This window comes from Bos grunniens, chromosome 7 (genome assembly GCF_055505025.1).
Source record: "Bos grunniens cultivar Pamir isolate PY7600 chromosome 7, Bosgru_T2T1.0, whole genome shotgun sequence".
NCBI lineage: Eukaryota > Metazoa > Chordata > Mammalia > Artiodactyla > Bovidae > Bos > Bos grunniens.
Genome location: NC_141171.1, coordinates 16,910,859 through 16,926,735, shown reverse-complemented (window position 1 = coordinate 16,926,735; position 15,877 = coordinate 16,910,859). Strand labels below are relative to the sequence as shown.

Genomic DNA, 15,877 nt, shown 5'->3' with positions numbered 1-15,877 from the left:
TATGGTATGAGGTAGGATCCAACTTCATTCTTTTGCATGTGGATATCTAATCGTCCCAGCACCATTTGTTGAGAAGCCTCTTTTTTCTCCATTGAATAGTGTTGTTGAAAATCAATTGACTATAGATGTCTGGGTTTATTTCTGTACTCTAAATTCTATTCCACTGATTTATAGGTCTATCCTTATACCAGTACCACACTCTTTTGATTACTGTAGCATTGTAAGTAGTTTTAGAAATGGAGAAGCCTGACTCCTCCAACTTTTTTTTCTTTTCTCAAGATTGTTTTGGCTATTTGGGGTTTCCTACAATTCCATATGAGTTTTAGGATCAGCTTTTCCATTTCTGCCAAAAAAAGAGAAGTCATTGGGATTTTGATTCGAATACATTGAATCTATAAATCACTTTGGGGAGTACTGACATTTTAACAATAATGAGTCTTTTAATTCATGTCTACAGGATGTTTTTCCATTTACTTAGGTCTTATTAATTTTTCTTAGGAGCGTTTTATAGGTTTCTGCGTACAAGTCTTTCACCTCTTGGGCTGCACTTACTCTTAAATATTTTATCTTTTGGATGCTAAGTGGAATTATTTCCTTAATTTCACTTTTAATTACTTTTTGATAGTGTGCAGAAATACAACTGAAATTTCTTGGTCAGTGTTTTGTTGATCTTGTATGCTGCAATTGTGCTGACCTCATTTATAGTTTTAATAGTTTTCATTCTGTGGATTCTTTAGTATGTCCTCTATGTCGGGTTCCCTGGTTTTGTAAGGTTTTGACTGGGTCCCAGAGTCCATCAAAAGTTGATTTTGTCGGTCTTGCCCAGCTCTGTAGCTGCTTTTTGTGGAGGAGTAGAACTTCAACATTCCCTACTCTGCCATCTTTGGAAATGTCACTCCTAGTGAAATAAACTACTGCTTGTTTTTGTGTAGGCCATTAGGAATGCTTTTTACATTTTTAAAAATTATTGGGAAAAAATCAGAAGAATAATATTTTGAGCCACATGAAAATGACATGAAACTCACATGTCAGTGGCCATAAATCAAGTTTTATTAGCGCATCGCATGCTAATTTGTTTACGCATTGTCTTTGGCTGCCTACACGCTCCTTGGCAGTGTGAAAAGCTCATCAGAGACCATTGTTGCCTGACAATGCGAAAAAAAAAAAGCCCTGGTGGCTTAGTGGTAAAGAATCTGCCTGCAGTTCAGGAGATGGAAGAGACATGGGTTTGATCCCTGGGTTGAGAAGATCCCCTGGAAAAGGAAAGGCAACCCACTCTAGTATTCTTGCCTGGAGAATCCCATGGACAGAGGAGCCTGGTGGGCTACATTCCATGGGGTCACAAAAGGATTAGACACGACTAAGCAACTAAGCAGCAATTTGCTTTGCAGAAAAAATTTGCTGCCTCTGGACTAGGGGATTGATCTGATTGAGAATCAACTTTTTTCTTTCAATAATATTTTATTCGAAGGACTCTTGCTTCCTATTGCATCACACTGGGAAGCACGGGATTGCCCCACTCTTGGTGATAATATCATTCATTTGTAAGCTCTGGGCTGCAGTCCATGGGGTCGCTAAGAGTCGGACACGACTGAGCAACTTCACTTTCACTTTTTACTTTCATGCACTGGAGAAGGAAATGGCAACCCACTCCAGTGTTCTTGCCTGGAGAATCTCAGGGACGGGGGAGCCTTGTGGGCTGCCGTCTATGGGGTCGCATAGAGTCAGACATGACTGAAGCGACTTAGCAGCAGCAGCAGCAGGTCATATTTTTTCTTTTTTCTTAATAGAGCAGGGATCATAGTAAACTGTTTTCCCCACCTAACACCATGCTGTGTCTTTCCACATCACTAAGATATCTGTGCATTTGAAGCTGATCTTGAAACTAGACTCAAGCACATAGTAAAGTGGTTCTGGCAGACCTGGGGTGGGGAGTTATCCAGATGATTCCTGGATACAGACAATTCCTCCCTCCCTTGCAGACATCGACGAATGCTCTGCACACTCAGGCATCTGTGGCCCTGGAACCTGCTATAACACTCTGGGGAACTACACTTGTGTCTGCCCTGTGGAATACCTGCAAGTCAACGGTGGCAATAACTGCATGGGTATGAAGTATGATGATGAGAGAGACCAGTAGTTGTGAAAAAAGCACTAGTCTATGGGAGGGGCTTCTGGAAGTCTCCAACCCTTGAAAGAGTGTGGAGAGGCATGTTTATTGGGGGAGAGATGAAGGGTGAGTGTATTTGAAATGCTGCTAGGCAGCAGTGAATAAGGCTGCAGGCTCAGGGCTGCCATGAATGGTTGTCCAGGTTGTGCACTGCCCAAGAAAGGTCAACATGTGAATGGCACTCTTCTGTGTGTTGCCTCAGAGAAGTCAAGCCAGTGGTTTTCAAATGGATTTGTGAATGAGCTTCTGCCTCTCTGGCTGTCTTCCTCTGGTGTCTCTTACCTACATCCTTCTCCCCAACCCAACTGCAGACATGAGGAAGAGCGTCTGCTTCCGGCATTACAACAGCACATGTCAGAATGAGCTGGCCTTTAACGTGACCCGGAAGATGTGCTGCTGTTCCTACAACATTGGCCAGGCCTGGAATAGACCCTGTGAGGCCTGCCCGACCCCCGCCAGTCGTGAGTGCCCCTCCCCCGCCTTCTTTCAGTCTGGCCCTTTTCAGGGCAGTGTTTAAGGCAGCCTGCTGCACTTAGGACTCCTGGATGAGTCGTTGTTTTGATTAGAGCCAAAGAGTTGAAATTCCATCCTGATCAGTGTATGGGGAAAATCAATGCATCCTGATTTTGCAGACTTGTGGAATTCAGGGTGGATCAGCAAGGCTTTCATCTGGGTTAAAGAACTTTGAAGACTCACAGATTATCTAGGGGTGGAGGGGTGTCAGTGAATGCGTGGGGCCAAGAGCGAAAAACAGAAGTGGTCAGAGACACCAGGGCCCCATGAACTGGGAAAGTAGCGACCTCACAGAAGCTCTGGAAAGGATTACAGAAATGTCGATTGGGATGAAGAAGGGTGTTCCAGGCAGGGGACAGCAGGAGAAAAACCCTAAAAGAAGGACTGAGCAGTAGGGGTGAGCTCTATTAGAAAAACTTATCAGCCAGCTGGGCATCAGAAAGAGCTGCAGGAATGGAGTGCCCACCAGAGAGAGCAGCCGAAGATTAAAGTGTATTGTTCAGTCTCTCAATCATGTCTGAATCTGCAACCCCATGAGCTGCAGCGCACCAGCCTCCCCTGTCCTCCACTATCTCCCAGAGTTTGCCCAAACTCGTCCATTGAGTCAGTGATGCCATCCAACCATCTCATCCTCTGTCGCTGCCTTCTCCTCCTGCCCTCAATCTTTCCCAGCATCTGGGTCTTTTCCAGTGAGTTGGCTCTTCCCATCAGGTGGCCAAAGTATTGGAGCTTCAGCATCAGTCATTCCAATGAATATTCAGGGTTGATTTCCTTTAGGATTGACTGGTTTGACAAGCGTATTAGTGCTATGGAATGAATGCTTGTGTCCCTCATCCCAGATTTCATATGTTGAAGCCCTAACCCTCAGTGTAATAATAGTGTTTGGAGGTGGTGCCTTTGGGAGTTAATTAGGTCATGTGGATGGAGCCCTCTAAATGGGAGTAGTGCCCTTATAAGAAGAGACACAAGAGTTGCTCTGTGTTTGCCATGTGAAGACACAGCAGGAAGACAGACAGGAAGACTTCTCACCAGACACCAGATCTGCCGGTGCCTTGACCTTCAACTTCGCAGCCTGCAGAATTATGAGAAGTAAATGTTTGTTATTGAAGCCACACTGTCCATGGTATTTCCTTATAGCAGCCTGAACTGAGACAATGAGTTCCCTAGGGTTGTGGCAACAAATACCACAGACTTGGTGGCTTTAAAAAAAGAAAAATATGGGGGACTTCCCTGGCAGTCCAGTGGTTAAAACTCCATGCTCCTATTGCAGGGGTGGTGGGTTCAATCCCTGATCAGGGAACTAAGATCCCACATCCTGCCCAGTGTGGCCAAAAGCAACCAACCAAACAAACAGAAATGTATTTTCTCACAGTCATGGAGGCTAGAAGTCAGAAGTGAAGGTGTGAGCAGCGTTATTCTTCCCCAGAGGCTCGAGGGCAGAATTCCTTTTTGCCTTGTCCATCCTCTGGTGGCTTCTTTGGTGTTGCTTGGCTTGTACCTGCATCATCCCTGTCTCTGCCTTCAGCTCACATGACCTCTCCTCATGTCTCCACCCATCTCTCCTTTTCTTATAAGGACACCAGTCATTGCACTGTGTGTGGGCCTAGCCACTCAGTCATGTCTGACTCTTTGAGACCCCATGGACTGTAGCCCACCAGACTCCTCTGTCCATGGGAATCTCCAGTCAAGAATACTGGAATAGGTAGCCACTCCCTTCTCCAGGGGGTCTTCCTGACCCAGGGATTGAACCCACGTCTCCTGCATTGCAGGCAGATTCCTTACCATCTGAGCTACCAGGGAAGCCCAGTCATTGCATTAGGGCTACCCTGATCTAGGATCACCTCAACTTGATTAACTCTGCAAAGATCCTATTTCCAAAAAAGGTCCCAGAAAGTCTGGGTGGACAGGAACTTTGGGGGTGGGAGGGTCATTGTTCAACCCAACACAATGGAGTGGGGAGGGGGTCATTATTGGGTATCTCTGGGTGCCAGACCCTGTTCTGAGTTCTAGAAAATAAGAATATGGTAGACCCAAGCTGTGCAGTCTGGGAGGAAACTGCAGACGGCCAAGTCTGGTCATGAGATCATCAAAATAGATCAAACGTCAGTCACAGATTATGTGCTGGGACTCGGGTACCTGCCTGAATTGTGTGCACCTGAATCTGAGCTGCAGGTCGAATACCGATGAGGCGGAGGTCCACACTAGGCTCAATGGCCATCATGTCCCATCATGATGCAGGCAGAAGAGTGAGTGAGGGGCAGGGCAGGGACCTGGGGAAAGGGGGCACCGACCTAATGCCTGATAATGTCTGTCACGTGGGTCCAGGGACACACACCCACCTGGGGACTGAGGTCAGGTAAGCAAAATTTTGGTGTCAGCAGTGGGATATAATTAGAGAGTGAATTGCCCAGGGGACTTCCTAGCTGGCTCAGTGGTAAAGAATCTGCCTGCCAATGCAGGAGACATGGGTTCAATCCCTGGGTTGGGAAGATCCCCTGGAGGAGGAAATGGCAAGCCACTCCAGTATTTTCTCCTGGGAAACCCCATGGACAGAGGAGCCTGGTGGGCTGCAGTTCAGGGGGCTACAAAGAGTTGGACGTGACTTAGTGACTGAACAACAACAGCAACAACGAATTGCCTGGGGGAGCCAAAGGATAGTATCATCCTCTGTCCATGGCCAGAGTGATGAGCTGCCCTGAGTCCTCAAGGCTGAAGCAGACTGTGCTAGAGAACAGCAAAGGGAACAGTATGTGCAAAGTTGTGGTAGCGTAACAGCAGGAATATCCAGATGTGTAATGAAATCAGGGTAACAGGAGGGCAAGAGTTCCTGTTGGCAGAAAGGTGAGACTGAGGGAGAGAGGAAGGTCTGGAGGTCCAGACTATAGAGTCTGCATTTTATGGTGAGGGTGGTGGGGTGTGGCTGGTGGCACTCACAGAGAGAAGAGAGTTGCCTACATGTTGGAAGATCACACTGCACAGGGGCCTGTAACCCTCCCGGTGCTGTTCAGGGTGGAGGGAGTTATCAGAGGCCAGGTGAGCACCGGGCTGCAGGGATGGACCAGGTGATCAGAGAGACAAGAGGAGGGGTCCTCCTAGCAGGGCTGCAGCCCCAGCCCCCACTCCCCTGTTTTCCTTTGCACAGTGGATTACCAGATCCTGTGTGGAAACCAGGTTCCCGGGTTCGTCATCGACATCCACACAGGGAAGCCCCTTGGTGAGTGACCTCCATGCCCCCTTCTCCCCCCTGCCACTGCCTGGAGCCCCTGGTCACTCTGTGCCCTGAGCCCTGCCCCCTCTTTTCCCCTCCCCCACAACTCTTTCCCTTCCATTCTCCTCTACCCCACACCCTCGCTCTTCCATCTCCCTCGGCCAGGAATCCTGCCCCTCAATCCTGCTCCTTTTTTTTCCTTTTTTTTTAAATTAAAGCAGAGAGTATTTTTAGTAAATTGTTCTTCATTTTTAAACATTCTGTTAAAATACCCATAACAGAAAATTGGCCATTTTAACCATTTTTAAGTGTCCAATTCGTAACAATAAACAGATTTACACCATCGTGCAACCATCCCCACCATTCATCCCCAGAACTTTGTCATCTTCCCCTACTGAAACTCTGTTCCCATAAACACTGACTCCCCACCCCTTCCCCCAGCTCCTGGGAACCCCCATTCTACTTTCAAACTGTGGTGGAGGTCTGTGGTGGAGGTCCACAATTTATGGAGAACTGTGGTCTCCGTAAATTTTATGTCACAGAAACAGAATCATACGGTATTTGTCCTTTTTGTTTGCTGCTGTTGTTCAGTCGCTAAGTTTTGTGTCCGATTCTTTGCTACCCCATGGACTGCAGCACACCAGGCTTCCCTGTCCTCTGCTATCTCCTGGAGTTTGCTCAAACTCATGTCCATTGAGTTGGTGATACTATCCAACCACCTCATACTCTGTTGCCCCATTTCCTCCTGCCTTCAATCTTTCCCAGCATCAGAGTATTTTCCAATGAGTCGGCTCTTTGCATCAGGTGGCCAAAGTACTGCAGCTTCAGCTTCAGCATCAGTCCTTCCATTGAATGTTCAGGATTGATTTCCTTCAGGATTTCCTTTAGGATTGGCTGGTTGGATCTCCTTGCAGTCCAAGAGACTCTCAAGAGTCTTCTCCAACACCACAGTTCAAAAGCATCAATTCTTCGGTGCTCAGTTTTCTTTATAGTCCAACTCTCACATCCGTACATGACTACTGGAAAAACCATAGCTTTGACTAGATGGACCTTTATTGGCAAAGTAATGTCTCGCTTTTTAATATGCTGTCTCATAGCTTTTCTTCCAAGGAGGAAGTGTCTTAATTTCATGGCTGCAGTCACCATCTGCAGTGATTTTGGAGCCCAAGAAAATAAAGTCTCTCACTGTTTCCATTGTTTCCCCATCTATTTGCCATGAAAATCAGTCCTGAGTATTCATTAGAAGGACTGATGCTGAAGCTGAAACTCCAATACTTTGGCCACCTGATTCGAAGAACTGACTCATTGGAAAAGACCCTGATGCTGAGAAAGATTGAAGGCTGGAGGAGAAGGGGACGACAGAGGATGAGATGGTTGGATGGCATCACTGACTCGATGGACATGAGTTTGAGTTGTCTCTGGGAGTTGATGATGGACAGGGAAGCCTGGCATGCTGCAGTCCATGGGGTCGCAAAGAGTCGGACACGACTTAGCGACTGAACTGAACTGAACTTCCTTCAAGATTGACTGGTTTGATCTCCTTGCAATCCACAGGACTCTCAAGAGTCCTTTTATTATATGTCTGGCTTATTTCACTCAGCATAATGTTCCCAAGATTTACCCATGTTGCAGCATGGATCAAAGTTAAATGAGGTCTTGTACAGTGTAAGTTAAATGAGATCTTGTACCTGAATGCCAAATTTCAGCTGTGCGGTATTTAATTGATGAACCTACTTTCAGTTGTCTTCATCCCATGGATGTATTCTCCTTATTTCCTTTTTTAAAAAATTAATTAAGTAATTAATTTGGCTGCACTGGGTCTTAGTCGTGGCACACAGGATCTTCGCTCTTTGTTGCAGCATGCGAGATCCACTCCCTGACCAGGGATGGAAGCCTGGCCCCTGCGTTGGGAGCTTGGAGTCTTAGTCCCTGGACCACCAGGGAAGTCCCTCTCCTTACTTTCGACAATTGGAACAGAGCAGATGAGATCTGATTCCCTTCCAGCCACCCCTTCAAATCTCAGTCTCTTTCCCCCTCTCTCAAGGGTTCAAGGTCGTAAATCAGTCCCCCAGTGGACTCTTAGGCTGATTCCAGGTTCTTCTTTATAAACAACAGCTTTATTGAGATACAACTCGTGCTTTATTCCTGGAGTACTTCTTTCTAGTGCCTTCTTCATGCATTTAAACACATATTGAGGTTCCCCCCATTGAAAATGTAGGCATTATTTTCTGGGAGTTGGACATAAATCCTATGCTTTCCCACATATTGTCTGTAGGACAAAAAAAAAAAAAAAAACAACAACAACCTTTCTTTTTCCCCCCAGAAAAGAGTCGTGAAGAACCAGCCAGGCTACTACACACAGGACTGCTTCCTCCTACATCCTACTTTGTAGTATTCCAAGTATGGACACATCCCAGGTCATAAGTCAGTTCCCCGTGGATGGACACTTAGGCAGATTCCAGGATCTCATAGAAATAAAACAACAGCTCTCCTGAGATATAATTCACACACCATACACTTCACCCATCAAAAGTGCACAGTTCAGGGGCTTCCTTGGTGGTCCAGGGTTTAAGGCTCTGTCCTTCCACTGAAGGGGGCATGGGTTTGATCCCTAGTCTAGAAAGTTCCACATGCTATGAGGTGTGGTCAAAGGGAAAAAGAAAAAGTGCACAGTTCAGTGGGTTTTCGTATATTCTCAGAGTTGTGCTCCATCACTTCAATTCAAGTTTAGAGCGTTCCATTGCACACAAAAAGAAACTCCGTCCCTATAAACAATCATTCCTCATTCTCTCTTCCCCCAGGCCCCCAGCAACCACTAGTCTGCTTTCTGTCTCTTTGGATGTGTCTGTTCTGGACATTTCATATAAATGGTATCATACGGTGTTTGTTCTGTGGGGACTGGTTTCTCTCATTAAGCTTCATGTTTTCAAGGTTCAACCACATTGTAGTGAGTGTCAGTGCTTCACCCCTTTTTCAGGCTGAATCGTATTCTCTTGTATGAAAAGACCACATTTTTTATCCTTTTTTAAAAAATTAGAGGATAATTACTTTACAATATTGTGGTGGTAAAACAGATAGCAACATTTTTTTTTGACCACGTGGCATGCAGGCTCTTCCCTGACCAGGGATCGAACCTGTGATCCCTGCAGTGGGAGCACAGAGTCTTAATGACTGGACCACCAGGGAGGTCTGGAGAGACCACGTTCTGTCATCCATTCCTCCTTTGATGTTTCTGGTCTCTTGCTAAATGTCATCGCAGGTCCTCTCATGCAACCTCCTGCTGACACATGGGGCTGCTTCATTCCAGAGACCCCGGAATAGCAGTCTTGCACACACACGCACACACACACACACACACAAATGTGCTGGGTCACAGCCAATGTGCACTTTTGTTGAGAAAGATGCCCTCTCCCCTTCTGCCTTCCCTCTCACGTTCTGATTTCTTTCTGCTGTCAGCAGTTCTAGGTTAGCCACGGCAGAATTTTTCAATTGAAGGCTCGCTTGTGGACACACAAGTCCTCCCCAGTGGCACGATCTCTTAGGTCAGGGTCCCTAGACGACGCCAGGGGCTGGACTGCCCCTGACGGCTGGTGACCTCCCCCAGACATTGACGAGTGCGGGGAGATCCCCGCCATCTGTGCCAGCGGCGTCTGCATCAACCAGATCGGGAGCTTCCGCTGCGAGTGCCCTGCGGGCTTCAGCTACAACAGTCTACTGCTGGTCTGCGAAGGTGCTGCCACCCCCCTACCCCCACCCCCAGGTGGGATCCTGGTCCTTCTCCCACCCTGTCCTCTCTGGGCAAGTCATTTAAATTCCATGAATCTCAGTTTCCCCCTCTGCCTATGGGGCTAACAGCTTTCCAAGGGGCTCCATCCCGTGTCACCCCCCTCCATGTGGTTCTAGCTGCTTCTGGAAAAACCAGGGGGAGGGGGCTGGATTTAGGGTTTGATTCTGCAGGAAAGATTTTCTTTCACTGCCCCCACCTGGCTGGCTGTACTCCCCAGACGTGGATGAGTGCACCAGCGGGGAGAACCCCTGCCAGCAGAACGCCGACTGCGTCAACATCGCTGGCAGCTACCGCTGCAAGTGCGCCCAAGGGTACAAGCTGTCGCCGGGCGGGGCTTGCGTGGGTAAGTGGGGACGTAGTCGGGAGGTGAGGGAGTAGGACAAAGCCAGACTCTGTCTCCTGCTGGGACTCGGGTAGGGCATGGTCCTGTCCGGACTTTGCTCCTTGGCTGCAGGTTTTTTTTTTTTTTTTGGCCATGTCACTTTACAAGAGGGACCGTAGTTCTCGGACCAGTGATCAAACCCGTGCCCCCTGCAGTGGAAGCGCACAGTCCTAATCGCTGGAGTTGCCACCTTGGCTGTACTTTGGGGTGGGGGTGCCGAGGGCATCTGTTAATGGGGGAGTCGTGAGGATGAAATGGGAGGTGAAGTGTCTCCCCTGGGGCAACAGCTCACATGGGGAGCTTCCTGGCAGGGTCGGGCTCCCCCAACTGCAGCATGTGACGGCTCAGGACATGCTGTGGGTGGGAGCCCTGGGGACACTGTGCTGCCTGCCCTCCCTCAGGACGGAACGAGTGTCGAGAGATCCCGAATGCCTGTAGCCATGGCGACTGCATGGACACAGTGGACAGCTACATGTGTCTGTGTCACCGTGGCTTCCGGGCCTCAGCAGACCAGACCCTGTGCATGGGTGAGAGCGCCCACCTGCTCCCGCCTCAATGGCCAGGCCATGAGGAGGCCATGGGTCTATACCTCCCCTGGGGTGGGGCTGGTGCTTCCGCCCATCCTGGTTCATTGACTCACAAGTTTGAGTCCTGGCCCCTGACACCTGGGGTGAATAACTTACTCACCTCCCTGCACCTCAGTTTTCTCATCTGTAAAATGGGGGTAGTAAATAGTACCAAGGATATATTTCCCATCCATGTGGGCAGGGCTGGGTACTGGAGAAGGGGGCTGGGTCCAGTCAGGCCCTCAGTCCCCAAGCTGCCTGTTGCCCTGGGTGAGCTGGCCAGGGGTCGGGGCCTTTGCTCTGGCAGATGTCGACGAGTGTGACCGGCAGCCGTGTGGAAATGGGACCTGCAAGAACATTGTCGGCTCCTACAACTGCCTCTGCTTCCCCGGCTTTGTGGCAACACACAACGGAGATTGTGTGGGTGAGCTGCCCAGCCTCAGTGCACCCCCACTGAAAAGCTGATCCTTGGCTTGAGAGGCACCACCTCTCTGAAATGAAGGATCTCGACCTGGGGACACCTTCAGTAAAACAACCTCAGGAGATTAAAAACTAGTTAACCACAAAGTTCTCCAAACCCCTACAGTTGTTAGGTGCCAGGGGCCCCTTCCTAGAGCTTACACTCAGGTTGATAAGAAGGAGATGGCCGATACAGAGAGGAAGGTGAACAGTGAAAGCAAGACGCTGGTAATTTAGTACAGTGGTTCAAAGTGTAGATTACAAGTTCAAGTGGTATGAGTTCAAATCCCAGCTTTGCCATCTGCCAGCTATGTGACCCTAGGCAAGTCACTTAACCTGTCTGTGCTTTACTTTCCTCCTCTGTGAAAAGGAGACTTATAGAATAGTAGTACCTACCTATCTTAATATCAATCAAATTGACTTCTGGACAAAGAATATTTGGAGAAGGCAATGGCAACCCACTCCAGTATTCTTGCCTGGAGGATCCCAGGGACGGGCGAGCCTGGTGGGCTGCCGTCTATGGGGTTGCACAGAATCGGACACGACTGAAGCGACTTAGCAGCAGCAGCAGTACCTACCTATCTTAATATCAGATCAGATTGACTTCTGGACAAAGAATATTACCAGAAATAGAGTCAGTGTATGTATTATAAGGAGTCAGTTCTCTTAGAAGACATAACAATCATAAATGCTTATGCAGCTAATAATGAGTTTCAAAAGGTAAGAAGTAAAAATTGACAGAACTAAAAATGAAATAGACAAACTCACAGTTATGGTTAGAGACCTCAACTCTCTCCTCCCTCAGTAATAGAGGGAAAAGTAGATCAGTAAGAAAGAATATAAAACACCTCAACAGTACTATGAACCACCTAGACCCAAATGATATTTATGGAGCATTCCAGAATATACACTATTCTTAGGTGTACATGAACATTCACCAGGAAAGATCATATTCTGGGCCATAAAACAGTTTTTTTTTTTTAATTGAGGTTACACAAGGTAGGGTCTCAGATGTAATGGAATTAAACTATTGTAGTAGTCAGTCACAAAAAGATCTCTAGAAAATCCCTAAATATTTGGAAATTAAGCAATGTACTCCTAAAGAACCCACAGATAAAAGAAGAAATCATAAGGAAAATTAGAAAACATTTTGAATTAAATGAAAATAAAATACAACATAAAATTTGTGGGATGCAGCTAAGGTAGGACCTATAGGCAAATTCATAGCATTACAGTGCTCATATTAGAAAATACTGGTGTCTGCTTCATAGGATAGTTGGAGAGTTAATATACAACTGGCATCCAAGTGCTCAGTAAATTGAAGTCACAGCCGTGAAGTCAATTTTTGAATAGAAGTGGAAGGGAGGCTCAGAGCCTTAGGCTCTGTGGGTAACCCTGCTGGCCCATCTTCCCTCTGCAGACATGGATGAGTGCACCACCATGGTGGGGCAGGTGTGCCGATTTGGCCAGTGCCTCAACACGGCTGGCTCCTTCCACTGCCTCTGCAAGGATGGCTTTGAGCTCACAAGTGATGGGAAGAACTGCATAGGTGAGTCTCACTATGGTGTGTGTGTGTGTTAGCCACTCAGTCATGTCTGACTCTTTGCGGCCCCATAGACGGTAGCCCGCTAGGCTCCTCTGTCGATGGAATTCTCCAGGCAAGAATACTGGAGTGGGTTGCCATTCCTTCACCATGGTGCTGAAGCCATCTCAGCCAGCCCCTGCTCCAAGCTGACCTGCAGCTGGTACTTTTGAGACTGCATGACTCCATTTCATAACCATACATTTATTTTAAGGTATAAAAAGAGACAGAACCAGCACACCACACCCATGTTTTCACCAGGTTTGTGGTTTAGAGAATGACTGTCTTAAAAATCCAAGTTTTATGATGCATGAAATAATAGAGGAGCTGCGTGGATGACAAGGAAAGCATGAAAGGGGTCTGCAAGTGGCTTGAGATTAGGAACTTCACTCCCCCTTTCCCTGGAAAACACCTGGCTCCATTTATAACCCCCACCAGGACCCAGAATATTCTTCTCCAGATGTCTTTGTTTTCCCAAGGCTCAGCCCTTCCTCTGGATCCAGGAAGGCTTGTCTGGGGGCCCTCAGCCATTATGCTGTGACCATAGCTGCTGGTCTCAGCCCCAGGCGAGTCCCTGCCCCCCCAGCTAGTGCTGAGACCCCTCCTCCTCCTCTCCACAGACACCAACGAGTGTCTCAGCCTTCCGGGAACCTGCCTGCCAGGCACTTGCCAGAACCTCGAGGGCTCCTTCCGCTGCCTTTGTCCCCCAGGCTTCCAGGTGCAGAGCGACCATTGTGTCGGTGAGTACCTGGCCTCACCTCCCAGCTCTGGGGCCGGGAGGGGAGGGCACCCCTCGGCCTCTGTTCCTCCATGTGTAAAATGGGAATGCCAGCTGGACTGGTGGTGAGTGAAAAGATGCACTTAGGGGACTACCTTAAAGAGTCAGACACAACTGAGCGACTGAACTGAACTGAACTGAACTGAGCTTGGTAGTTCAGTGGTATAGAGTCCTCGCTTCCAACTCAGGGGACGTGGGTTCGAACCCTGGTCAAGGAGCTAGGATCCCACATGCCTGTGATGCAGCCAAAAATTAAAAAATAAAACCGAATCACATACACACACAAGATGCTCTTAGCACAGTGCTCAATGCAGCTCCATACACTTTTACTGTTATTAAGATGGTCTCTCAGCTCAGGTGTCTCTGGGGCCCTCAGGCTTCCTCATGAATCCCATGAAATGGGCATGGGTGTGGGTCTCACTGGCCCAAACGTGGAATCCATCACTTGATGAGTGATGGTCGAGGACTGGTCTGACCTGAGCTCCGGCATTATTCCACACCTGGGTGACTTGTATATTCCATGCTAATCTGGAGCAGTCTGGCCTGACCACCATTCATTCACTTGGATTAGGCTTGTGCAACCTGGGATAACCTGGGCCAGTCTGGCCTTAGCAGATGGACTAGTCTAGTATAATGTGAGCTAACTCCATCCACCGTAGGCTAATGTTACCCAGTCTTGGTTGGTGGCGGTTTAGTCACTCAGGCATGTCTGACTCTTTTCGAACCCATGAACTACAGTTGTTCCCCTGTCCATGGGATTTCCTAGGCAAGAATACTGCAGTAGGTTACCATTCCCTTCTTCAGGGGACCAGTCTTGGTTAGCTCTGTACAAATTTAGTCTCTAATGATGAACTTTTCCTGACCATGATCTCTACCTTGAAGACACCTTCTAGGAGAGAGACACACACACACACTGCCTACCTGGAGCTCTGGCTTATCCTGAGCCCTGGGGACCCCACCCCGCAACAGTCCCTGGATCCTCCCGGGATGGGCCCCCACTCCTTCTGCCCCTCCCAGCAGCTGATGCTGCCCCACCCGTGGAAGGCCTGATGCATCCCCCCTCACTTCATGTCCCTGCCCCTCCAGACATCGACGAGTGCTCCGAAGAGCCCAACCTGTGCCTTTTTGGCACCTGTACCAACAGCGCCGGAAGCTTCGATTGCCTCTGCCCACCTGACTTTGTCCTGTCTGACAACGGGCACCGTTGCTTTGGTGAGTCTGGAGCCAGGGAGCACTCAGGCTGAGGGAAGAGGTGGGAGGTGGGGTGGGGGAAAAACTACATCACCCATAAAGGGGGCTTGCAGTTTCTTGTGTGGGTCTCCAGGAGGCTTGTCCAGTGTGGGCTAGCTTCACCTGGGTTGAGCTGGTCTCTTCTCTCCCAGGTTAGGGCAACTCGACCAGTATTTGTCATTCTGGGAACCAGTGGTGAGCCAAACTCCTCAGTCCGTAAAGCCGAATCACGTCAGTGAAGGCTCAGGCTAGGGAATGGGCGTCAGTAATGAGAATTTGGGGTCTGAAGTCTGGGGTCCTCTGGTTCTTTGGAATGAGTTGCTTTGCCTCTCCAAGAAGGGGATTCTGATCCAAGAATTACATGGCTAGGTTTGACCATTCTGCTAACTTGGGATGACTCCCACAGCTGTGAATGTGGGGTGTTACTGGAAAGGATTCTCAGATTCTGTGACTGTGGGGTGTTGCTGGAAAGGATTCTCAGATTCTCAGCAAAAGCCCCAGGACCGACCCTCATTGGCCCAGGGTGGGTCACATGTTCGTCCCTGAACCAATCACCACGGAGTGATCCTGAACTGTTCTGATTGGCTGCTGGTAGGGTCAGGACCACCCCATTCACAAGAACTGGGGGTGGCTGGCCCTTCTAGCAGTTTCACTGGGGAATCACCCCCACAGACACACGGCAGAGTTTCTGCTTTACCCATTTCGAGGCCGGAAAGTGCTCAGTACCCAAAGCTTTCAACACCACCAAGGCCCGGTGCTGTTGTAGCCAGAGGCCCGGCGAGGGCTGGAACGACCCCTGCGAGCTGTGTCCCCAGGAAGGCAGTGGTGAGGGCCCCCCTGCCCAGTCTCCCTGGTCCTTCCTGCCTGCCCCCTGCCCCTCCCCTGTCTGCTCTCCTTCAATTCTTCTCCAGCCTTCCCCACACACAGGGGATGCTGGGACTGCACCTGGCCACAGACCCTCACCTCCCTTCCCCCTTGGTGTCCAGTCGCCTTTCAGGAGCTGTGTCCCTTTGGCCACGGGGCAGTCCCAGGCCCAGATGACTCCAGGGAAGGTGAGCTTCTCACCCAAGTGCTGAGAGCCCCCGAGGCCACAGCAGCCTCCTGCATTCCTTCCCAGCCCTGTCTGAGCTCTGTCCTGATTCCCCAGTCTCAGGTTCCCTCCTTGACCCATGGGTGGCCCTGGACACCGCCCCCGGCCCACC

The 15,877-nt window shown here is 49.0% G+C and overlaps 1 protein-coding gene across 1 annotated transcript in view; it reads left to right on the top strand.

The window, feature by feature from the left end:
• Positions 1–15,877, top strand: part of FBN3 (fibrillin 3) — a 71,066-nt gene that overhangs the window by 38,795 nt on the left and 16,394 nt on the right. The window contains 12 exon segments of the mRNA XM_086409659.1: positions 1,983–2,108; positions 2,482–2,631; positions 5,826–5,897; positions 9,496–9,621; positions 9,896–10,021; positions 10,462–10,587; positions 10,934–11,050; positions 12,506–12,634; positions 13,288–13,407; positions 14,532–14,657; positions 15,348–15,500; positions 15,662–15,727. Coding sequence (XP_086265785.1) covers positions 1,983–2,108; positions 2,482–2,631; positions 5,826–5,897; positions 9,496–9,621; positions 9,896–10,021; positions 10,462–10,587; positions 10,934–11,050; positions 12,506–12,634; positions 13,288–13,407; positions 14,532–14,657; positions 15,348–15,500; positions 15,662–15,727 — 1,437 coding nt within the window.